Source organism: Lepus europaeus, chromosome 19 (genome assembly GCF_033115175.1).
Source record: "Lepus europaeus isolate LE1 chromosome 19, mLepTim1.pri, whole genome shotgun sequence".
Lineage (NCBI taxonomy): Eukaryota > Metazoa > Chordata > Mammalia > Lagomorpha > Leporidae > Lepus > Lepus europaeus.
In genome coordinates, this window is record NC_084845.1 from 5,981,891 (window position 1) to 6,002,446 (window position 20,556).

A 20,556-nucleotide genomic window follows, 5' to 3' on the forward strand; every position below is an offset into this window, starting at 1 on the left:
ACACACACACCGTGTGCTCCGGCCCGCGCCCCTCTTCCCTGGGGTGCTCCACGCCCACAGCATCTGCTCTCTCCCCCAGCAGACCCCTCGCTGGTCCGTGCAGCGGTCGAGCCCTGTCACTCCCCGGCATCCTTTCAGTGCGGATGCTGGTTACCATGGCAACGCCGCAGCGAGGACCAGGTGGCGGCTGGGGGCAGGGCGCCGCGGTGCCGCAGCCTCCGCCATTTCCGGCGGCGGGGCTCCTCCTGGGGGCTCGTCCTGGGGGCACGCAGGGACTCCCTGGCCCCACAGCCGACGGCCCGGAGAGGGAAGGGGGTGTGGCGGTGAAGCCAACGGGGGGGGGGGGAGCTGGGGGCATCACGGCTGAGTCCAGGTGAGCTGCAGGGTGAGGACGGGGGAGGGGGCCCCCTGCACGGGGCAGGGGCTCAGCCAGGACAACTGAGCCCCTGGGCGCCTTTGGCCAGGCCTCTCCCCGCCCTGGCCCCCTGAGGAGGAAGTGAGGACCTGCAGCCACAGGCAGAGGGCCCAGGGTCCTGTCACCACCTCCCCTCCCCACCCAGGATGCAGTTTCCATGGCAACCTGGCCACCAGGAAGGGGGGGGGACTGCGGAGGAAATTTCCACACCAGCAGGAAGGGGCAGGGCTGTGCAGGGGGAGGCAGGGTGGGGTGGGGAGCCCCACGTGGCCGTGCCCTCTGCCCCCCCCCTTGGGGGAGGAGTTGGGAGCAAGGGGCGGTATCGCCCCACCCCTGCCCAGCTCTGGGCCACCGTGGGGAGGGGGCGGTCTGAGGGAGGCCCAAGGGTCAAATGTCCAAAGGTCCAGTACGGGCCTGTGCGGGGCAGTGATCCACGGACCAGCTCCGGCCACAGCCCCCAGGTCCCAGGGCATGGCCCTCGACGCCGGGGTCCCGCGGAGGGTGGGCGTGCTGGGCTTCGGCCGCCTCGGTGAGTCCCGGACAGCCTCAGCACCTTCCTCAGGCTGCTTCCCCGGACCCCAAAAGCCCCTCCGCCCCCAAACACCCCTTTCATCTGCCTAGCCGACTACTGCCCTCCCCTGCCCCCGCTCTGTCCGTGTGTCCCTGTCCCCTGTGTCTGTCCCCACCGCCCCTGCCCCCGCTCTGTCCCCTGTGTCTGTCCCCACCTCCCCTGCCCCCTCTCTGTCCCCTGTGTCTCTGTCCCCTGTGTCTGTCCCCACCTCCCCTGCCCCCTCTGTCCCATGTCTGTCCCCACCTCCCCTGCCCCTCTCTGTCCCGTGTCTGTCCCCACCTCCCCTGTCCCCTGTCTGTTCCCACCTCCCCTGCCCCCACTCTGTCCCCTGTGTCTGTTCTGTCTCTGTCCCCAGTGTCTCTGTCCCCTGTGTCTGTCCCCTGTGTCTCTGTCCCCTGTGTCTGTCCCCTGTGTCTCTGTCCCCTGCGTCTGTCCCCACCTCCCCTGCCCCCTCTCTGTCCCCTGTGTCTGTCCCGTGTCTGTCCCCACCTCCCCTGCCCCCTCTCTGTCCCCTGTGTCTGTCCCTACCTCCCCTGCCCCCGCTCTCAGTCTCCCTGTCTCCACCACCCCCGTCTCTCCCTCCCTACCCCAGCCCTCTGTCCCCCCACCCCATCATCCGTTCCTCTCTCCCCCAACCCAGGTCAGTCCCTTGTGTCCCAGTTGCTGGCTCAGGGACCGGAGCTGGGCCTAGAACTTGTTTTTGTCTGGAACCGTGACCCGGGGCGGATGGCAGGGAGCGTGCCCCCTCCCCTGCAGCTCCAGAGCCTGGCCGCCCTTGGGGAAAGGTTGGTGGCCTCACCACGGGTGCGCGGGGCTCCCCGGAGCTCCGGCTCCGGCCCCCTGGGCTGCCATGTGATCCCAGTCCCTCACCCGCTCTGATGGGGGCCCCAGGGCTAGGGAAGCCTGGCACCTCTCCCAGGACCTGCCCCCCTCTGCCCCCCCCAGGCACCCTGATCTTGTGGTAGAAGTGGCCCATCCCAAAATAATCCACGACCACGGGGTGCAAATCCTGTGCCACGCCGATCTCCTGGTGAGCCCACCTCGGCCCGGACCTGGCCCCCTTCCTGTCCTGTTCCCATCGTGCGTCCCTGACCCCAACCCTCCCCGCCTCCACCCACGGCCAGGTGGGGTCACCCTCGGCGCTGGCTGACCCGACCACCGAGCGGCAGCTCCGGGAGGCCTCGCAGCGCTGGAACCACGCTGTGTTTGTGGCTCGAGGGGCCCTGTGGGGCGCTGAGGACATCAAGAGGCTGGACGCGGCCGGAGGCCTCCAGGTGAGGGGCCCGCTGGGCTCCCCCGGGCCGGAGGGGGCCTGCAGGACCCCAGCCCCTCTGACCTCGGCCCCCGCTCCCAGAGCCTCCGTGTCACTATGGCCACGCACCCGGATGGCTTCCGGCTGGAGGGACCCCTGGCTGCCGCCGCCCACAGCACTGGGCCCCGCTCGGTCCTCTACGAAGGCCCCGTCCGTGGACTCTGCCCCTTTGCCCCGCGCAACTCCAACACCATGGCGGCCGCTGCCCTGGCTGCCCCCAGCCTGGGTTTCGACGGCGTGATCGGGGTGCTGGTGGCCGATCTCAGGTGAGCGGAGCTGAGCGGGGAGGGGTCGCGCAGGCTGCAGGCCCCCACACTGACCCCCCGCCTCCTGCAGCCTCGCGGACATGCACGTCGTGGACGTGGAGCTGTGCGGACCCCCGGGGCCCACGGGCCGGCGCTTCGCCGTGCACACCCACAGAGAGAACCCTGCAGAGCCGGGCGCCGTCACGGGCTCGGCCACCGTCGCCGCTTTTTGGCGCAGCCTCCTGGGTGCGGCCGGCCCCTGGGGCGGGGGCCGGGGGTCTGGGGGCGGGGTCCGGGGGCGGAGTCCGGGGGCCTGGGGGCGGGGGCCGGGAATCCAGGGGGCGGAGTCCGGGGGCCTGGGGGCGGGGCCAGGGGCCTGGGGGCGGAGTCCGGGGTCTGGGGGCCTGGGGGCGGGACCAGGGGTCTGAGGGCGGAGTCCGGGGGCCCGGGGCCGAGGCCGGGTCGGGGCCGGGGGTCTGGGGGCGGGGTCCGGGGGCCTGGGGGCGGGGTCCGGGGTCCTGAGGGCGGGGCCAGGGGCCTGGGGGCGGAGTCCGGGGTCTGGGGGCGGGGCCGGGGATCCAGGGGGCGGAGTCCGGGGGCCTGGGGGCGGGGCCAGGGGTCTGGGGGCGGAGTCCGGGGCCCCGGGGCCGAGGCCGGGTCGGGGGCGGGGGCCTGGGGGCGGGGCCGGGGTCCCGGATCCGCCTGGCCCGACGTCCGTTACTTCCGAGCCCCCCAGCCTTCTCGCTCCGCGACTGCCCCGTGCCCCCGCCGGGGTCCGGCTCAGCTCCTGTCTCCCCCGCAGGCTGCCGCCAGCTGCCCCCCGGGCCCGGGATCCACCTCTGCTGAGAAGCCTCCGCCCACCCGGCCGGACCCCTCGGCGGGCGGACCCTCCCCGCCCCGGCCACCCGGCCGGACCCCTCGGCGGGCGGACCCTCCCCGCCCCGCACCCCCGGCCGGACCCCTCGGCGGGCGGACCCTCCCCGCCCCGCACCCCCGGCCCAGGCCCAGGCCCCGCTTTCCCGGGATGTCCTTCCCGTCTCAGTAAAGACCCGAGGCTCCTTCCCCCCATCCCAGCCTTGTTTCCCTTCCGTGACGTCACGCCGCGTCCGCACTCCGCGTGTGACGCCACTGCAATGGGCGGGCACAAGGCCCGGAACCTATCGCGAGAACCTGCCCGCTGCGTTTCCCAGGAGCTTCCGAGCGGCCGTGGGCGCGGTCGCAGCCAGGGGGCGGGCGCGGAGCGCATTTCCGGGATTTGCACCTCCTCCCCCTCCCGGACCCACGGAAGTTATAGTCGCGCGCCCTGGAGGGGCGACGGCGGACTTCCGGGTTAAGCGGCCCTCCCCGCTGGGGCCGCCGGGAGTTGTAGTCCACTTCGCTGGGGTCGCCGGGAGATGTAGTCCGTCCCGCCTGCCCCGTCAGCGCGGAACTGCTCGTCCCGCGCTCGGAGCCCAGCGCCGCCGTCCGAGGGGATGCGGGAGCCCCCGGCTCCGCGGAGCAGAGAGGCCGGCGGGGTGAGGGGCGTCGCCAGGCGCAGGGGACCTGGGGACCGCACTGCTTTTCCTGTTGTCCAGGGAGGGGGATGGTTGCCATGGGAAGGCGGGCTCTGGTGTTGCTAGGCGACCGGTAGAGACCCCTCCCCCGTCACCCAGAGGCAGGGGAGGAGACTTCCGGTCTCGCTGGGTAGTCGAAGAGACCTTGTTGCTTGGGGGGGGGTCCTCCGTTGCTAGGTAACCAGCGGGGGTCCCGGTACCCAGGGCCGCGGAGGGCGGCGTCTCCACCGCCGGCCCAGGATGCCAGGGAGCCTTGTCCCTGGAGAGCCGGGGCGCGGGGGTCCCGTGTCGTCCCTGGCTGCCCGGGCCCTGCCCTCCATGGAGGAAGCCGCCCCCAGGCCCTGGGCCCCTGAGCGGCCTCCGCGCCCCCTCCGCAGGAGGAGCCCAGGACGGCATGTCCCAGGCCCCGGGAGCACGGCCGAGCCCGCCCTCCGTGTACCACGAGCGGCAGCGCCTGGAGCTGTGCGCCGTGCACGCCCTCAACAACGTGTTGCAGCAGCAGCTGTTCAGCCAGGAGGCTGCCGACGACATCTGTAAGAGGTGCCCGCCACCGCCCGGCCCCGCGGACAGACGGCCTCCCGCCCCCGCCGCCTCCTACCTGGGCCTGCGCCGGTGCAGCCTCCACACAGCCCCGAGCCAGCCTGCTGCCGGTCCCCCTGGCGCCCCAGGCCCATCTCCAAGGCCCCGGCCCTGGGCCTCCCCCACTGTGCTGCCCCCGGGCCTTTGCACGGGCAGTTAGTTCTCTCTGCTGGGCGTGGCTGCCCTCACTGGCCCAGACTTCAGACTTCGCGCCCGCGTCGCGTCTGCACTGCCTGCTGGCTGTCCCTCCCAGCCACCGGCTCAGGCCCGGCCCTGGTCCACCGGCCTCCCCTGACCCCACCCCTGCACCCCAGAAGTGGCCCTGCCTGTCTCTCCCCACTGCCCGCCTTGCGCCGCTGACCCACAGCCCCCGAGGCTGCCTCCATCCTGGGATCTGTGCGTGGGGGGGAGCAGGAGGTGGGCCGTCCCCTCCCACCTGCCCCCCAGGGCCTGCTGGGGACAAAGCTGGAGGAGGCCGGGCCCAGAGGTGCAAGGTGGCCCTGGGCCCTAGAGCATAGGTGGGAGGTGGAGCCAACAGGGAGCAGACCACGCAGGGCTGTGGGCGCGGGGCGCAGGAGGGACTCCCCTCGCCCGGGGCCGACGGGGGGCAGGGCCCTCCCAGAGACAAGTGGGGCCAGTGGCGGCCATCTGGGCGGTCCCATGCACTGGGGGTCAGCGGGCATCTCCAGGGAGGCGACGCCTTGGGTGGGCTTGCAGGACAGAGGAGGGGGATGGTGAGGGCGAGAGGGGCCCAGGGGCTCCATGCAGGGCAGGGTTGGGGGTCAGAGGTGCAGGTCTTGGGGGGCACTGAAGACAAGGTTAAGTCGAGGACGAGGGGCCCTTCCTGCGGTGTGGGAAGAGAGGGGGTCCCTCCGAGGTCCCCGCCTCCACCCCGACTCTCGCCCGCCCCCCAGGCTGGCCCCAGACTCCCGGCTGAACCCACACCGCAGCTTCCTGGGCACCGGCAACTATGACGTCAACGTCATCATGGCCGCCCTGCAGGGCCTGGGCCTGGCCGCCGTGTGGTGGGACAGGAGGAGGTAGGGCCCGGGCGCCGCGTGGCCGCTGGGAGGGCGCAGAGGGCCCGGTCACGGGCAGTGCGGGCAGGAGCAGGTGGGCTGGTGGGGGAGGGGGTGGGGGCAGGCGGACAGGTGCGTGGAGGGAGGCAGGGCGCGACCGCTCCCCTCCCGCCCGCAGGCCCCTGTCCCAGCTGGCCCTGCCCCAGGTGCTGGGGCTGATCCTGAACCTGCCCTCGCCCGTCTCCCTGGGGCTGCTGTCCCTGCCCCTGCGCCGGCGGCACTGGGTGGCCCTGCGCCAGGTGGGCGGCGTCTACTACAACCTGGACTCCAAGCTGCGGGCGCCCGAGGCCCTGGGGGACGAGGACGGCGTCAGGTGAGCCGGGGCAGGGCCCCCACCCCCCAGGCCTCCCTGCGAGGCTGCCCAGGCTCAGCCTCCCCCTTTCTCCCACCCAGGGCCTTCCTGGCCGCGGCGCTGGCCCAGGGCCTGTGCGAGGTGCTGCTGGTGGTGACCAAGGAGGTGGAGGAGAAGGGCTGCTGGCTGCGGACGGACTGACCGCCGCCGCCTGCCCGCCGGGGTCCCTGCCAGGCCTCGCCGGGCGCCAAGTGCCGGGGAAGGGCCTGGGGCCTCATGGGCCCGGAGGAGGCCCCGACCCCTTCCCCACTCCCCCGCCCCCCAAGCCGCTGCTGCCTCAATAAATGTGTGATTTGCTGGTCTGCCGTGCCCCTCTACTGGCTGGGGCTGCAGCAGGAAGCCCCAGGCTGTGTGCGGGCCGCACGTCCAGTGGGGAGCGCTCAGAGGGTCCCTGCGCCCTCGGGCAGGTGGCCAGGAGCCCCAGTCCTGGCCCTGTGACGATGCCCCAGAAGCCGCCGAGGGCAGGCTGGGGGAGGGGGGCCGGGGTCTCCTGGGCGATGTGGGTGCAGGCACTAGCCGGCGGGAGCCCAGGAACTTCCAGGACTACAGGGCAATGACCTTGAGCAGCCACCCGGAGTGCGAGGCGGCCGTGGCCATGTGGGGACCAGAGCCGCCCCCCCCTCCCGCCCCGGTGCAGAGTGGGGAGAGGGCAGGGGGCAGGGGAGACCACGCTGAGCCTGGCTGAGACCGGGAGCAGAAGCAGGGGGCCCTCGCTGGCGTCCGGGCGGCCTGAGCCTACCCCAGGGCCTGTGTCTGCGGCTCCCGCATTCCACCCGAGCCCACGGACGCCCAGGCTCCCCCCACACACCAGGCCCGGGCGCCAAGGGGTCTCAAAGGGTAACTGTGGGGAACAGGGAACAGGCAAAGGCCCGGGGCGGGCTGCCGCTCACACACAGTGGCCCGGAGGCCAGCGGGCAGGTGGACCGGCTCTGGAGCCGTGTGGCTGGGCCATTTGCCCGGGTGGTGGTTTGAGACAGCAGGTGGATCTTAGCCAGGAAGCAAAGCAGGTGGGGGTGGGGGGTGGGGGAGGTGGTACAGGCCAGCGCTGGGGCCCTGGGTGGCCAGGGTAGAGGCCAGGGAGCCAGGGCAGACAGGGCCTGAGCCCTGGGGAGGTGGGGGAGGGGCAGATCTGGGGGCACCCGGTTGGCTCTCGAACCAAAGCAGAGGGGGTCGGGGCACAGGCACCCCGCAGCCTGGCCCTGCCCAGGGGTCCCTTGCAGGAAAAGTGGGTCTGGGAGTCGCTGCTTGGAGAGGGGTTACACAGTTGGGTGCGCAGGGGGGACCCAGAGGCACGGGGAGAGGCAGGAGGGGGCACCCCACGGGCCACACCCTGACCTGAGGCAGAAGCACACACACCTGGGGCCCTCCACTTCCCCCCACTGCCTTTGGGGTCCCGGCTCTGAGTCTCCCAGAGCTGGCGTCCCTGGGTGCTGGGTCCCACCCCCCACCCCCGCCTGCTCCCTGTCCCTGTCCCCTGCGGGTGCCGACAGCTGCCGCCTCTGCTCCCAAGGTTTCTATTCCTAGGCCAGAGTGGCGGCGTCCCCTCTGCGGTGGCCAAATAAGGTCCGGGCAGGGCAGCGGGCAGGGGCGAGGCGGCCCCTCCCCCTGCGCGCGGGCCCCGCCCACAGCACACAGGTGACAGCCAGGCTCCCGCACAGCCGCGGGGGCGGGGGCACCCGCATTTCTCAGGGGGCTCAAGGACACCAAGAACGCCCAACCAGGCCGCTCCCGGCCACGTGTCGGTCCCCGGGACCCAGCGGCCACGCGGCAGGTGACGCCAGGGGATGGGGGGTGGAGGTCAGCAGTCCTCGGCCGGCGACAGCTGAGGCCCGATTTAGCTCCCGCCTGCTCTGGTCAGATAAGGGGCGAGGGGCGGGGCGGGCGCACTGCGCCTTTAAAGAGCTGGCGCGGACCCCGGAGGCAGCCGCCGCCGGCGCAGGTGAGAGGGGCCGCTCCAGCCCAGATGCCGCCTCCCGCAACCGAGCACCGCGAGTGTCTCCGAGCCTGGGGCCTGGATGGCAGCGACCGGTTCCTGGGTGTCTGTCCCCTCCTCGCGGAAATTCTTCCTCTCTGTGCCTCCTCTCCTCTCCCCACGAAGTCCCCTGCTGACCCTCTGCTCTGTCCCTCCTAACCCTCCTCTCTGTCCCTCCTCTCCCCTGCCTCACATCCTCTCTGTCCCTCCTCTCCCTCTCTCTGCCCCCTCCTCTCCCTCTCTCTGTCCCTCCTCTCCCTCTCTCTGTCCCTCCTCTCTGTCCCTCCTCTCTGCCCCCTCCTCTCCCTCCTCTCTGTCCCCTCCTCTCCCTCCTCTCTGCCCCCTCCTCTCCCTCCTCTCTGTCCATCCTCTCCCTCTCTCTGTCCCTCCTCTCCCTCCTCTCTGCCCCCTCCTCTCCCTCCTCTCTGTCCATCCTCTCCCTCTCTCTGTCCCTCCTCTCCCTCCTCTCTGCCCCCTCCTCTCCCTCCTCTCTGTCCCTCCTCTCCCTCCTCTCCCTCTCTCTGTCCCTCCTCTCTGTCCCCTCCTCTCCCTCCTCTCTGTCCCTCCTCTCCCTCCTCTCTGTCCCTCCTCTCTGCCCCCTCCTCTCCCTCTCTCTGTCCCTCCTCTCTGTCCCTCCTCTCTGTCCCCTCCTCTCCCTCCTCTCTGTCCCCTCCTCTCCCTCCTCTCTGTCCCTCCTCTCCCTCCTCTCTGTCCCCTCCACTCCCTCCTCTCTGTCCCTCCTCTCCCTCTCTCTGTCCCTCCTCTCCCTCCTCTCTGTCCCTCCTCTCCCTCCTCTCTGCCCCCTCCTCTCCCTCTTTCTGTCCCTCCTCTCTGTCCCCTCCTCTCCCTCCTCTCTGTCCCTCCTCTCCCTCCTCTCTGCCCCCTCCTCTCCCTCTCTCTGTCCCTCCTCTCTGTCCCCTCCTCTCCCTCCTCTCTGTCCCTCCTCTCCCTCCTCTCTGTCCCCTCCACTCCCTCCTCTCTGTCCCTCCTCTCCCTCTCTCTGTCCCTCCTCTCCCTCTCTCTGTCCCTCCTCTCTGTCCCCTCCTCTCCCTCCTCTCTGTCCCCTCCACTCCCTCCTCTCTGTCCCCTCCTCTCCCTCCTCTCTGTCCCTCCTCTCCCTCCTCTCTGTCCCTCCTCTCTGTCCCCTCCTCTCCCTCCTCTCTGTCCCTCCTCTCCCTCCTCTCTGTCGCCTCCTCTCCCTCTTCTCTGTCCCTCCTCTCCCTCCTCTCTGTCCCTCCTCTCCCTCCTCTCTGTCCCCTCCTCTCCCTCCTCTCTGTCCCTCCTCTCCCTCCTCTCTGTCCCTCCTCTCCCTCTCTCTGTCCCTCCTCTCCTCTCCCTCCTCTTTGTCCCTCCTCTCTGTCCCTCCACTCCCTCCTCTCTGTCCCTCCTCTCTGTCCCCACCTCTCCCTCCTCTCTGTCCCTCCTCTCCCTCCTCTCTGTCCCCTCCTCTCCCTCTTCTCTGTCCCTCCTCTCCCTCTCTCTGTCCCCTCCTCTCTGTCCCTCCTCTCCTCTCCCTCCTCTCTGTCCCTTTTCTCCCTCCTCTCTGTCCCTCCACTCCCTCCTCTCTGTCCCTCCTCTCCCTCCTCTCTGTCCCCTCCTCTCCCTCCTTTCTGTCCCCTCCTCTCTGTCCCTCCTCTCCCTCTCTCTGTCCCTCCTCTCCTCTACCTCCTCTTTGTCCCTCTTCTCTGTCCCTCCACTCCCTCCTCTCTGTCCCTCCTCTCCCTCCTCTCTGTCCCCTCCACTCCCTCCTCTCTGTCCCCTCCTCTCCCTCAGGTCTGTCCCCTCCTCTCTGTCCATCCTCTCCCTCTCTCTGTCCCTCCTCTCTGTCCCTCTCTCTGTCCATTTTCTCCCTCCTCTCTGTCCCTCCTCTCCCTCTCTCTGTCCCTCTTCTCCCTCTCTCTGTCCCTCCTCTCTGTCCATCCTCTCCCTCTCTCTGTCCATCCTCTCTGTGCCTCCTCTCCCTCTCTGTCCCTCCTCTCCCTCTCTCTGTCCCTCCTCTCTGTCCCTTTTCTCCCTCCTCTCTGTCCATCCTCCCCCTCCTCTCTCTCTGTCCCCTCCTCTCTGTCCCCTCCTCTCCCTCCTCTCTGTCTCCTCCACTCCCTCCTCTCTGTCCCTCCTCTTTGTCCCCTCCTCTCTGTCCCCTCCACTCCCTCCTCTCCCTCTCTCTGTCCCTCCTCTCCCTCTCTGTCCCTCCTCTCCCTCTCTCTGTCCCTCCTCTCCCTCTCTCTGTCCCCTCCTCTCCCTCCTCTCCTCTCCCTCCTCTCTGTCCCTCCTCTCTGTCCATTTTCTCCCTCCTCTCTGTCCCTCCTCTCCCTCTCTCTGTCCCTCCTCTCCCTCCTCTCTGTCCCTCCTCTCTGTCCCTTTTCTCCCTCCTCTCTGTCCCTCCTCTGTCCCCTCCTCTCCCTCCTCTCTGTCCCTCCTCTCCCTCCTCTCTGTCCATTTTCTCCCTCCTCTCTGTCCCTCCTCTCCCTCTCTCTGTCCCTTCCTCTCTGTCCCTCCTCTCCCTCTCTCTGTCCCTCCTCTCTGTCCCTCCTCTCCCTCCTCTCTGTCCCCTCCTCTCCCTCAGGTCTGTCCCCTCCTCTCTGTCCCTCTCTCTGTCCATTTTCTCCCTCCTCTCTGTCCCTCCTCTCCCTCTCTGTCCCTCCTCTCCCTCTCTCTGTCCCTCCTCTCCCTCTCTCTGTCCCTCCTCTCTGTCCCTCCTCTCCCTCTCTGTCCCCTCCACTCCCTCCTCTCTGTCCCTCCTCTCCTTCTCTCTGTCCCTCCTCTCCCTCTCTCTGTCCCTCCTCTCCCTCCTCTGTCCCTCCTTTCCCTCCTCTCTGTCCCCTCCTCTCCCTCTTCTCTGTCCCTCCTCTCCCTCTCTCTGTCCCCTCCTCTCCCTCCTCTCCTCTCCCTCCTCTCTGTCCCTCCACTCCCTCCTCTCTGTCCCTCCTCTCTGTCCCCACCTCTCCCTCCTCTCTGTCCCTCCTCTCCCTCTCTCTGTCCCTCCTCTCCCTCTCTCTGTCCCTCCTCTCCCTCTCTCTGTCCCTCCTCTCCCTCTCTCTGTCCCTCCTCTCTGTCCCCTCCTCTCCCTCCTCTCTGTCCCCTCCTCTCCCTCCTCTCTGTCCCTCCTCTCCCTCTCTCTGTCCCTCCTCTCCCTCCTCTCTGTCCCTTGTCTCCCTCCTCTCTGTCCATCCTCTCTGTCCCCTCCTCTCCCTCCTCTCTGTCCCTCCTCTCCCTCTCTCTGTCCCTCCTCTCCCTCTCTCTGTCCCTCCTCTCCCTCCTCTCTGTCCCTCCTCTCCCTCTCTCTGTCCCTCCTCTCCCTCTCTCTGTCCCTCCTCTCCCTCTCTCTGTCCCTCCTCTCTGTCCCCTCCTCTCCCTCCTCTCTGTCCCCTCCTCTCCCTCCTCTCTGTCCCTCCTCTCCCTCTCTCTGTCCCTCCTCTCCCTCTTCTCTGTCCCTCCTCTCTGCCCCCTCCTCTCCCTCCTCTCTGTCCCTCCTCTTTGTCCCCTCCTCTCTCCCTCCTATCCCTCTCTCTGTCCCTCCTCTCCCTCCTCTCTGTCCCTCCTCTCTGCCCCCTCCTCTCCCTCCTCTCTGTCCCTCCTCTTTGTCCCCTCCTCTCCCTCTCTCTGTCCCTCCTCTCCCTCTCTCTGTCCCCTCCTCTCCCTCCTCTCTGTCCCTCCTCTCCCTCTTCTCTGTCCCTCCTCTCTGTCCCCTCCTCTCCCTCCTCTCTGTCCCTCCTCTCCCTCCTCTCTGCCCCCTCCTCTCCCTCTCTCTGTCCCTCCTCTCTGTCCCTCCTCTCTGTCCCCTCCACTCCCTCCTCTCTGTCCCCTCCTCTCCCTCAGGTCTGTCCCCTCCTCTCTGTCCCTCTCTCTGTCCATTTTCTCCCTCCTCTCTGTCCCTCCTCTCCCTCTCTGTCCCTCCTCTCCCTCTCTCTGTCCCTCCTCTCCCTCTCTCTGTCCCTCCTCTCTGTCCCTCCTCTCCCTCTCTGTCCCCTCCACTCCCTCCTCTCTGTCCCTCCTCTCCCTCTCTCTGTCCCTCCTCTCCCTCTCTCTGTCCCTCCTCTCCCTCTCTCTTTCCCTCCTCTCTGTCCCCTCCTCTCCCTCCTCTCTGTCCCCTCCTCTCCCTCCTCTCTGTCCCTCCTCTCCCTCTCTCTGTCCCTCCTCTCCCTCCTCTCTGTCCCTTGTCTCCCTCCTCTCTGTCCATCCTCTCTGTCCCCTCCTCTCCCTCCTCTCTGTCCCTCCTCTCCCTCCTCTCTGTCCCTCCTCTCCCTCTCTCTGTCCCCTCCTCTCCCTCCTCTCTGTCCCCTCCTCTCCCTCCTCTCTGTCCCTCCTCTCCCTCTCTCTGTCCCTCCTCTCCCTCTTCTCTGTCCCTCCTCTCTGCCCCCTCCTCTCCCTCCTCTCTGTCCCTCCTCTTTGTCCCCTCCTCTCTCCCTCCTATCCCTCTCTCTGTCCCTCCTCTCCCTCCTCTCTGTCCCTCCTCTCTGCCCCCTCCTCTCCCTCCTCTCTGTCCCTCCTCTTTGTCCCCTCCTCTCCCTCTCTCTGTCCCTCCTCTCCCTCTCTCTGTCCCCTCCTCTCCCTCCTCTCTGTCCCTCCTCTCCCTCTTCTCTGTCCCTCCTCTCTGTCCCCTCCTCTCCCTCCTCTCTGTCCCTCCTCTCCCTCCTCTCTGTCCCCTCCTCTCCCTCCTCTCTCTCTCTGTCCCTCCTCTCCTCTCCCTCTTCTCTGTCCCTCCTCTCTGTCCCTCCACTCCCTCCTCTCTGTCCCTCCTCTCCCTCCTCTCTGTCCCCTCCACTCCCTCCTCTCTGTCCCCTCCACTCCCTCCTCTCTGTCCCTCCTCTCCCTCTCTCTGTCCCTCCTCTCCCTCTCTCAGTCCTCTGCCTCTCCCTGCTCCGCTCAGTCCAGTCTCCATCTTCCTTTCTCTCTCTGTGTGTGTGTCTCCCTCCCCCCCCCTCCCCGCCTCCTCCTGTCCCTCCCTGACTTGCATCTCCCTCTGGAAGCCTGCCTGCCTCTGCTCCCTGGGGGAGCCTGCTGTCCCTGTAATAAAGCCATGTCTGGTCCTCACTGTCTGGCCCCTGTTGCCTCCTTTTCCCTTCTCACTGTCCTGTCTCTGATCTCCCCCAGCTCTGCCCGGGGGGGGGGGGGGGCTATGGGGCAGGTGGGAGGGGTCACCTCCTGCCAGGGAGATGGCACTGGGGAGAGTGACGGGCATGGGTGCGGAGGGAGAGCCAGACAGGGCAAGGGCAGGGGACTGGGAGGACTCGGGGGAGACAGGCCAGGACACAGGCACAGGGAGGTGGGAGCGGTGACCTCAGAGACAGGGAGACCCAGAGAGAGAAGCCAGGCGCCCAGCACCCGCCCACAGGGCTGACCCTGGGCGGTCTCCCTTCCCAAGACAAGGGTCCCTTGTCCCGCCCAGAGCCAGGCAGTTGGGGGAGCCGCAGGGCTGGCCGTGGGGGAGGGGCACCCTTCCTCAGGGCTCCCTTTCAGCCCCAGCTTTCTGCTGTGCCTGGGGAAGGGTGGGCATTTACGGAGCGCCTGCTGTATGCACCTGAAAGGCCTCCGTACCTCTCCCCCGCCACTTCCCCCAGCCCGTTCTGTCCTCTGGCTGGTTTTTCCTGTGCTCCCAGCCCCTTTCCTGGAGGAAACCGGGCAGTTATTAAGCACCTAATGTTTGACAGGCGACGTCAGCCTGCTGCCTCCGAGTCTTCCACGCCAATTCCTTCCTCTTCTGATTTTCCGGGAAGGAACCAGCCCCACTGCGTGCAGGCTCTCAGCTCCGCCCATCCTTGCTCTCTCTGCTTCCCTCTCGCTCCCGCTCCCGCTCCCGGAGAAGCGCAGACCCCTTTTGAGCATCTGCTGTATGCACGTCCTCTCCTCTCCTAGCCTTCTTGTCTTTCTGGCTCCTCTGCTCTCCTCCAAGGCAAGGCACGCACTGGCTGAGCACTTCTGGTATGCCAGGAATCACGCACGCTGTGCTGGACCGCCCCTTCCCCCCCCCCCCCCTGCTTCTGCTGTCCCCTCGGCTCTCACTCCTCCTTCTTGGGAAAGAAAACAGCAATTAAGGCATCCCTGCTGTATGCTGGCCAGGAGCAGCCCTCACGTCCCCTCCTGCGCCTCTGCTCTGCCAGCCACTCCTCCCTCTGACCCCAGGCCCCCCTCTGGGGATGAGTCATGCATTCATTGGGCGCCTCCTGTGTGTGCAGTGCAGCCTTGGCCCTGCCACAACCCCGCCAAGGAAGACACTGTGCACATATGGTGCGCCTCCTGTGTGCCCACGGCTCACCTACCTCTCTCTCCCGGGAAGGAAATGGGCACACATTGGGCGCCTGCTGGGTGCGACTCCCTCAGGCACAGCTGGCCTCACAGATCCTGTCCGTCCTCTGTGCTCATGGCCAGAGGGAAAGGGACATTTATTAAGCACCTGCTGTGTGCTGGCCACCTTACATCCCTCACGTGTGTCCCTCCCAACGCCTTAGTGGGACCTTTCTCTCCTCCTCTTCCTCCCAGGGAGGCCTCGGCTTCACGAGCACCTACTGTGTGCCTGGCGGGCTCCACCTGTGGCCCCGCTGCTGCTTTCTTCTCTTTCCATCTGCTGCTGAAGGAGTGGGCATTTATTGAGCACTAACTGTATGCAAGGCTCTTTCTATGCAATGCTTCCCCTTCCCTCATGGCTCTCCGGTCTGGACTGGGCACCCACTGTGCACCCGGTGGTCCGCCCCCCGGGGGCCCCACGTCTCCTAGACAGGGGGGCTCAGGACCCTCTTCCTCTGGGGCTCTGTACAGGGTGGGGGCTGGATGAGGTCACAGGAGAAAGCAGAGGGCCCCTCTCCTGCCTCTGTCGCCACCCCCATGCAGGTGCTGGGGGTGGGAGGGTACCCACTCCACAAGCCTGGGGAGATGAGGACCCTGGGACCCCTTCACTCCCTGCCATCCCTGCGGGCCTCACCCCCACCCCGCCCCACCTCCCAGTTCCGCCCTCCTTCTCCTCCCCTTTCCTCTGACCTCACTGGCATCCCCCACCCGCCCGGGCTGCCCCCATCAGAGGCCCTGCCTGCTTGGTTTGTATGCTGAGTACCGGGAGTTCCTCCAAGGTCAAAGCTGGGACCAGCAGCCCCACCTTTTCTAGAACCTTCTGTTTCCTGCAGAATTCCCCCCCACTCCCGTGCCTTTCCCCCCCGCCCTCCTCGACCCCCTCCTGGACCCTCCCCTTGGTTGCTGGCCCGTCCCAGTCCGCGGGCGGTCCGGGTGCGCTGGCCACGCTGTGACCTCCCAGGACCCTGGCGTCCCTGCCCGCGCCAGGCCGCCCGCAAGAAGGCTGCGGGGGAGGACGGGGCCACACCTGCCTCCCTGCCGCCCCCCTCACTGCTTCTCCGGCTCTTCCCCGCTGTCCCCCAGGCCTCATTCCCCCGGTCGCCACCTCCCAGCTCCGGCCTCCTCCCCACTCTGCGGGGTCACATTGACCCCTGGCTCCTCTCACCTCCCTCCGCCCCCGCCCTGCGGCTCGGAGGGTCCCGGTTCTGAGCAGACGGCTGGGGCAGGTGGCGGGTGGCCTGGAGCAGGAGCGCCAGGACCTCCTAACACTGTCTCCTCTCTCTCCCCCGTCTTCCTGCCCTAAACGCCCTGCACTGCCTGGAAGAATCAGGCCGACCCCAGGCCCAGGAAGGCGGGAACGCGGAGCAGGCCCGGAGGCAGGCCCCATGCCTGCGACGCTCAGCAGGTACTCGGGGTCAGGACTGGGTGGGCCCCCGGGGGGCTGCTCCCTGTCCCCAACCCTCCGCCGTCTTCTCGTCCACAGGAGCCGGACTCCCACCCAGCGGACGCGTTTCCGGAGAGCAGCGGCGTCCAGGGCACGGGTTCTCCCCGGTAACGCGACCCACAGGGCCCGGGTTGGGCTTGGGCTCCATCCACACCCGCGGACCCCTGAACTGACACCTGCTGGCCAGGGACGGAACTGCAGCCCAGCTGTAGGGGACCTGGGGCGGCGCCAGAGGCCCGCGCCGGAGGGCCTGGGGGGCGGAAAGGACTTGCCCAGCTCCTGGTCAGTGCACACACCCACACCCAGCAGGTGCGGGCTCAGCCAGCTTCACACAACTGCAAGGGTTTTAATGGTTGCACCGGGGGGCGGGGCGTGGGGGCAGAGGAAGGCGGGGTCAAGTCCACAGGGAGCGTCTCCTCCCAGCAAGGGGGAGCAGAGGTGGGGCCCGTGGCCCGTGCCCGGGGCCACACTGGGTCGCAGTGTCCTGGTGCCTGCCCGGTGCAAGAGGCCGCGCTGGGACACTGGCTCTTCCCAACCCAGGGGAGCCTGCACACCCCGCCTGGGTGTGGCCGCAGCCGTCAGGAGCTCCTGGTTCCAGTCCTGGCCCCTCCACTCCCAATCCAGCTCCCTGCTACTGCACCCCTGGGAGACAGCAGAAGACGGCCCAAGAACTCAGGCCCCTGCCATCCAGTGGGAGACCTGGCTGGAGTTCTGGACCCCCGGCCCGGGCTGTTGGGCCATTTGGGAGCGCAGCAGCGGATGGAAGACCTCGCCTGTCACTCTTTCAAATAAAATAAAAAACTTTTTTTTAAAGAACTTGCTGCTGATCGACCACAGCAACTCCGTCCGAGGCGGAGCCCGCGGGCGCCTGGGGACAGGGCTCAGTGCCACAGTGCAGTCCCCAGCCTCGAACGGGGTGGACCTGGGCGGGGACGGGCGCCCAGGACTGCTTCCTTATCTCCTCTTGTTCACCCTGGGAGGCCTGGCCCACCCAGGGCAGCGCTGAGGTGCTGGGGGACGGGGACACCACGAGAGGCCAGCGGCCAGACCAGTGCTGCATGGGGATGGGCGGGACAGGAGCCGGGCTACACGGAGGAAGGCACGGAGGCGGGGCGCGCCCAGGCAGAGGGGACCCTCCCCCGCCCCGGTCAGCCACTCTCCGGCCCAGAGCAGTGCAGGGGCTCGGGGCCGCGGCCGCAGGTCCTCCCGGACGACGGGAGACGCTGGAAGTCGGGCGTTTGCAGGGCGCTCAGGGGGGCAGAGGCGCGCAGGGCTCAGCGGCCACTGCCCCCGCCCCCGCCCGCGGCCGCGCCCCCGCCCTGGCCCCCGGCGTCGGGCGCTCCGGACATCATGAGGAACAGGACCACGGGCAGGATGTACATCCACTGAGAGAGGGAGAGAGAGGCAAGCCCAGTGAGGGCCGGGGCGGGGGTCCAGCAAGGGGGGCGGGGCGGGCCGGGGTCCCCTACGACACTACGGGCGGGGCGGGCCGGGGTCCTCACTCAGGCGTCCGGCGGCGGTGGCGCGGGCCCCGGGGCGGCCGGACGCAGGGCTGTGAGCAACACGGCCCCCCCCAGGATGAGGTGCCACTGAGGAGGGAGGGGACTCGGTCAGCGGGGCCCTGAGCCGGCGGAGGGGCGGCCCGGGGCCTGACCGGGGAGGGGGCTGGGGGAACCGCAGCCTCTGGACCCGCCCCTGCCCCAGCCCGGCCCGGCCCGCCTGGCAGAGGACACCTCCCACAGGTCCCCTCCCCTTCTCTGGGGCTCCAGCCCAGCTCAGGCCAGACCCTCCTCATTGCCGCTCCAGGCCCCTGGTGTGGAGGCGGCGGCTGCAGGCCCGGCTGCCTCCCAGCGCAGCTGACACAGGCGGGGGCCCCATTCTGGGCTTAGCCGGGGCTTCAAGGGCCAGGGCACGCGGGGGCCTGGGGGATGGGGCCGGGCGGGCAGTGGGAGGGGCCCTAGGCTGGCAGTGGGGAGGGGCCCTGGGCAGGCGGTGGAGGTGGGGCCTCTGGGCGGGCAGTGGAGGGGGGGCCTGGGCGGGCAGTGGGGAGGGGCCCTGGGCAGGCGGTGGGGAGGGGCCCTGGGCAGGCGGTGGAGGTGGGGCCTCTGGGCGGGCAGTGGAGGGGGGGCCTGGGCGGGCAGTGGGGAGGGGCCCTGGGCAGGCGGTGGGGAGGGGCCTCTGGGCGGGCAGTGGAGAGGGGGTGGCCTGGGCGGGCGGCGGGAGGGGCCCTGGGCAGGACGCAGCCCTGGGCGGGACGCAGCACTCACATATCTGGCCAGGAAGGACTTCTGCTCCTGGGGGTTCCGCGCCTTCTGAGCCTGCTCCATCTCCAGGCGCTCGATGAAGGCGGCCGTCTCTGGGCTGGGGGCGCGGGAGGGAGGGCAGGGGTGAGGCGCTGCAGCGCGGCCCCAGGCAGCCCCCGCCCCTCTGCAGCCTGCTCACCCCGGCGCTGTGACGGGCGGCTGCAGCTGCACCGTGGTGTTGAACAGCTCCAGGTCCACGTCCTCCACCTCGTGGCCCCGACAGCCCCCGGGGTGCGTGACCACCGACACCCCCACCACGTTGCCGGCCACGTCCACGTGCAGGGTCAGCTGGTCAGAGAGATGCGACTCCACCAAGGAGCACTGCGGGGTGGGGGCGGGGTCAGGGGCTGCTGCCCAGCACCCCCAGAGCCCCCCCACGAGTCACAGGACGCGAACCCCACGCAGCCCGGGGTGGGGGCAGGAGCGAGACGCACCGCAGGGACAAAGGAGGAGACGTAGCCGCCGGCTTCGGCGCCGTCAGGGGCTCCAGGCCTTCGCGGGACCCGCACACGGTACAGGCCATTCAGGGCTGCCACGTCCTGCGGGGAGGGCGGGGTGAGTGTGGGAGGGGCAGGAAGCCTGTGGCCCTGCTGCCAGCCCCCCACCAGCGCCCAGAAATCTCCCCTCGGGGCAGGGGAGAAGCGGCCACCAGAGGGGGGGTCCCAGGGACGTCCTTCCCAATGCCTGCCCATGCCAGGTCTCCCCAGGGACACCAGCGATAAATTCTCTCTGGGGGCTGGGGGCTGGCTGGGCACAGGGCCACACGGGCACCAGGCAGGGAGGCTCCCACGGGGAGGGCAGCCGTGGGCACCGGCACGCTGTAGGGGCTGTCCCCAGAGGGCGCTGCTCCCCCTGCCCCTCCCAGCGCTGGCTCTCTGGACCCCCACCGTGTCCTGGGCGGAGCCCGGCTGGGGAGCAGGTCCCTGCAGGTCTGGGGGCTGCCTGGACCCCTCCCCGTGCCTTCCCAGTGTCCTGGGCAGAGCCCGGCTGGGGGGCGCAGGTCCCTGCAGGTCTGGGAGAGAGCCACAGAAAGGGCCTCTTGTCCAACCCGGACTGGAGCGCTCGCTCCGCACAAGCAACCCGGCCCCGAGCGGGGCGTGACCTCCACGGGGAAGCGAGGGCCCAGCAGAGGCCCTGGCCCCACTCACCCGGAGGCGGCCCCGCTCCTCCTCGCTGAGCTGCCGCTGCGACAGGGACAGGCTGCCGTCCTGCTGGTTCCAGAGCAGAGAGCCGCGCTTCCGGAAGTGCGTGTGGTCATCTGCGGGGAGCCGGGCTCAGCGGCCAGGCCACGGGGCGGAGGCCGGGGGCTGCCACAGGTGCCCCGGCCCCAGCTCCGCCATGCGCTTGACCTGCGTGGCACCTGTGCCCTAACCAACGCCTCCTTTTTCATTCAACGGTGGCAGGGTGTGTGAGCCCGTGCGACCCGAGCCCGAACCGCTGTTGCGGGGCACGTGGTCAGGGGGGCGGCGGGGACCCCTCGGCCAGGTATGGGGGCGGGGAAAGCCGGGGCCCAGGGGCCGAGCCGCCGCCGGCGTCCGGGCGGGATCACCCCCGGCCTTACCGATCTCGAAGGAGTGCTCCAGAAGCAGCCCCACCGCGCCGCAGCCCTCGGCCTCCCGGCCTTCCACCCCGGCCTGCAGGGACAGCGCGAGAGGCCCCGGTCAGCGCCAGGCGCGCCCCCCGTGGGCCGGGGACTGGCAGGCCGAGGGAGGGGCCTCGTCGTACTCAAAGCCGCCCCCGACCAATCCACGCAGACCCCGCCGACAGGGGAGCCCTCCTCTCCAAGGCGGCGCTCCCCGCGTCCTGATCCGAGCACACCCCCAGCCCGCAGCCCCGCGGCCCGGTCTGCCTCCACCTCTCCGCCTGCGCGCCCCTACGTCACCCTCAGACGCCCCACCCCCGCCCTGTCACTCCAACCGCTCCGCCGTCTGATTCGCCACGATCTCCAGGAGCCACGCCCCCTCGTGCATATTCACGACAGCAGCCTCGGACGCTCGCCCCGCCTCTCGTGCATATTCATGAGCCGAGCCTGCCGACCTCGCGGCTCCCGCCCGCCCGGCACCCAGCCCGGCGGACGCCCCGCGACGGCGGCCGCGCCCCCCGCGCTGCCCTCGGCTCTTCCCTCTCCGCCCTGCGCCTTCGCCCGCCGCAAGACCCGGGCTCAGGACGGCCGCGCCCGCTGCGCAGCTAACGCGCACTCACCCCCCGCGCGACGGTCCCGGCCCGGCAGCCGCTGCCCCGGGCCCGGCTGGGCGCTGCTGCCGCCAACAGCAAGAGCAGGAGCAGCCGTGTGGCCCCCGCGCCGGCCGCCGCCATGTCCGCCCGTTCCCACCGACCCGGGGCCGGGCGCCGCGGGGCACGCCGGGAGGAACGGGCCGCGCCAGAGCGCCTGCGCCGGCCTCTGCGCTTGCGCACTGGGGTCCGCCTGCACCGGGTCCTGACGTCC

The 20,556-nt window shown here is 69.6% G+C and overlaps 3 protein-coding genes across 5 annotated transcripts; 2 read left to right on the plus strand and 1 right to left on the minus strand.

Moving 5' to 3' along the window:
* Positions 1–824: 824 nt before the first annotated feature.
* On the plus strand, positions 825–3,479 carry ASPDH (aspartate dehydrogenase domain containing). Its single transcript, XM_062177111.1, has 7 exons — positions 825–944; positions 1,627–1,771; positions 1,932–2,016; positions 2,111–2,260; positions 2,341–2,564; positions 2,635–2,789; positions 3,346–3,479. The coding sequence occupies exons 1-7, from the start codon at positions 887–889 to the stop codon at positions 3,387–3,389; spliced, it is 861 nt and encodes a 286-aa protein (XP_062033095.1). The 5' UTR covers positions 825–886; the 3' UTR covers positions 3,390–3,479.
* A 496-nt stretch (positions 3,480–3,975) lies between these two features.
* Positions 3,976–6,403, plus strand: JOSD2 (Josephin domain containing 2). 2 transcript variants are annotated; one of them, XM_062177113.1, is made up of 5 exons: positions 3,976–4,057; positions 4,474–4,636; positions 5,590–5,715; positions 5,873–6,067; positions 6,148–6,403. In XM_062177113.1, exons 2-5 carry the CDS (start codon positions 4,491–4,493, stop codon positions 6,245–6,247), a joined length of 567 nt encoding a protein of 188 aa, XP_062033097.1. In that variant the 5' UTR covers positions 3,976–4,057; positions 4,474–4,490; the 3' UTR covers positions 6,248–6,403. The 2 variants fall into 2 exon arrangements, with proteins under 2 accessions (XP_062033097.1, XP_062033096.1); XM_062177112.1 differs by lacking the exon at positions 3,976–4,057 and having other exon boundaries at positions 4,064–4,629.
* A 9,730-nt stretch (positions 6,404–16,133) lies between these two features.
* On the minus strand, positions 16,134–20,455 carry EMC10 (ER membrane protein complex subunit 10). Of its 2 annotated transcripts, XM_062177221.1 has the most exons (8): positions 20,313–20,455; positions 19,672–19,744; positions 19,259–19,368; positions 18,545–18,649; positions 18,250–18,431; positions 18,075–18,168; positions 17,310–17,396; positions 17,103–17,192 (listed from the first exon to the last, which is right to left on the minus strand). In XM_062177221.1, exons 1-7 carry the CDS (start codon positions 20,424–20,426, stop codon positions 17,310–17,312), a joined length of 765 nt encoding a protein of 254 aa, XP_062033205.1. In that variant the 5' UTR covers positions 20,427–20,455; the 3' UTR covers positions 17,103–17,192. The 2 variants fall into 2 exon arrangements, with proteins under 2 accessions (XP_062033204.1, XP_062033205.1); XM_062177220.1 differs by lacking the exon at positions 17,310–17,396 and having other exon boundaries at positions 16,134–17,192.
* Between the last annotated feature and the right edge of the window lie 101 nt (positions 20,456–20,556).

Excerpts from the sequence above, each read along its gene's own strand:
- ASPDH (XM_062177111.1), top strand. The coding sequence starts at position 887 with ATGGCCCTCGACGCCGGGGTCCCGCGGAGGGTGGGCGTGCTGGGCTTC. Across the intron at positions 2,017-2,110 it reads TGTGCCACGCCGATCTCCTG|GTGGGGTCACCCTCGGCGCT; the intron begins GTGAGCCCACCT and ends ACCCACGGCCAG. Across the intron at positions 2,261-2,340 it reads ACGCGGCCGGAGGCCTCCAG|AGCCTCCGTGTCACTATGGC; the intron begins GTGAGGGGCCCG and ends CCCCGCTCCCAG.
- JOSD2 (XM_062177112.1), top strand. The coding sequence starts at position 4,337 with ATGCCAGGGAGCCTTGTCCCTGGAGAGCCGGGGCGCGGGGGTCCCGTG. Across the intron at positions 4,630-5,589 it reads GGAGGCTGCCGACGACATCT|GCTGGCCCCAGACTCCCGGC; the intron begins GTAAGAGGTGCC and ends CCCGCCCCCCAG. Across the intron at positions 6,068-6,147 it reads GGGGACGAGGACGGCGTCAG|GGCCTTCCTGGCCGCGGCGC; the intron begins GTGAGCCGGGGC and ends TCTCCCACCCAG.
- EMC10 (XM_062177220.1), bottom strand. The coding sequence starts at position 20,426 with ATGGCGGCGGCCGGCGCGGGGGCCACACGGCTGCTCCTGCTCTTGCTG. Across the intron at positions 18,432-18,544 it reads TCTCCTCCTTTGTCCCTGCG|TGCTCCTTGGTGGAGTCGCA; the intron begins GTGCGTCTCGCT and ends CCCACCCCGCAG. Across the intron at positions 17,193-18,074 it reads AGTCCTTCCTGGCCAGATAT|TGGATGTACATCCTGCCCGT; the intron begins GTGAGTGCTGCG and ends TCCCTCTCTCAG.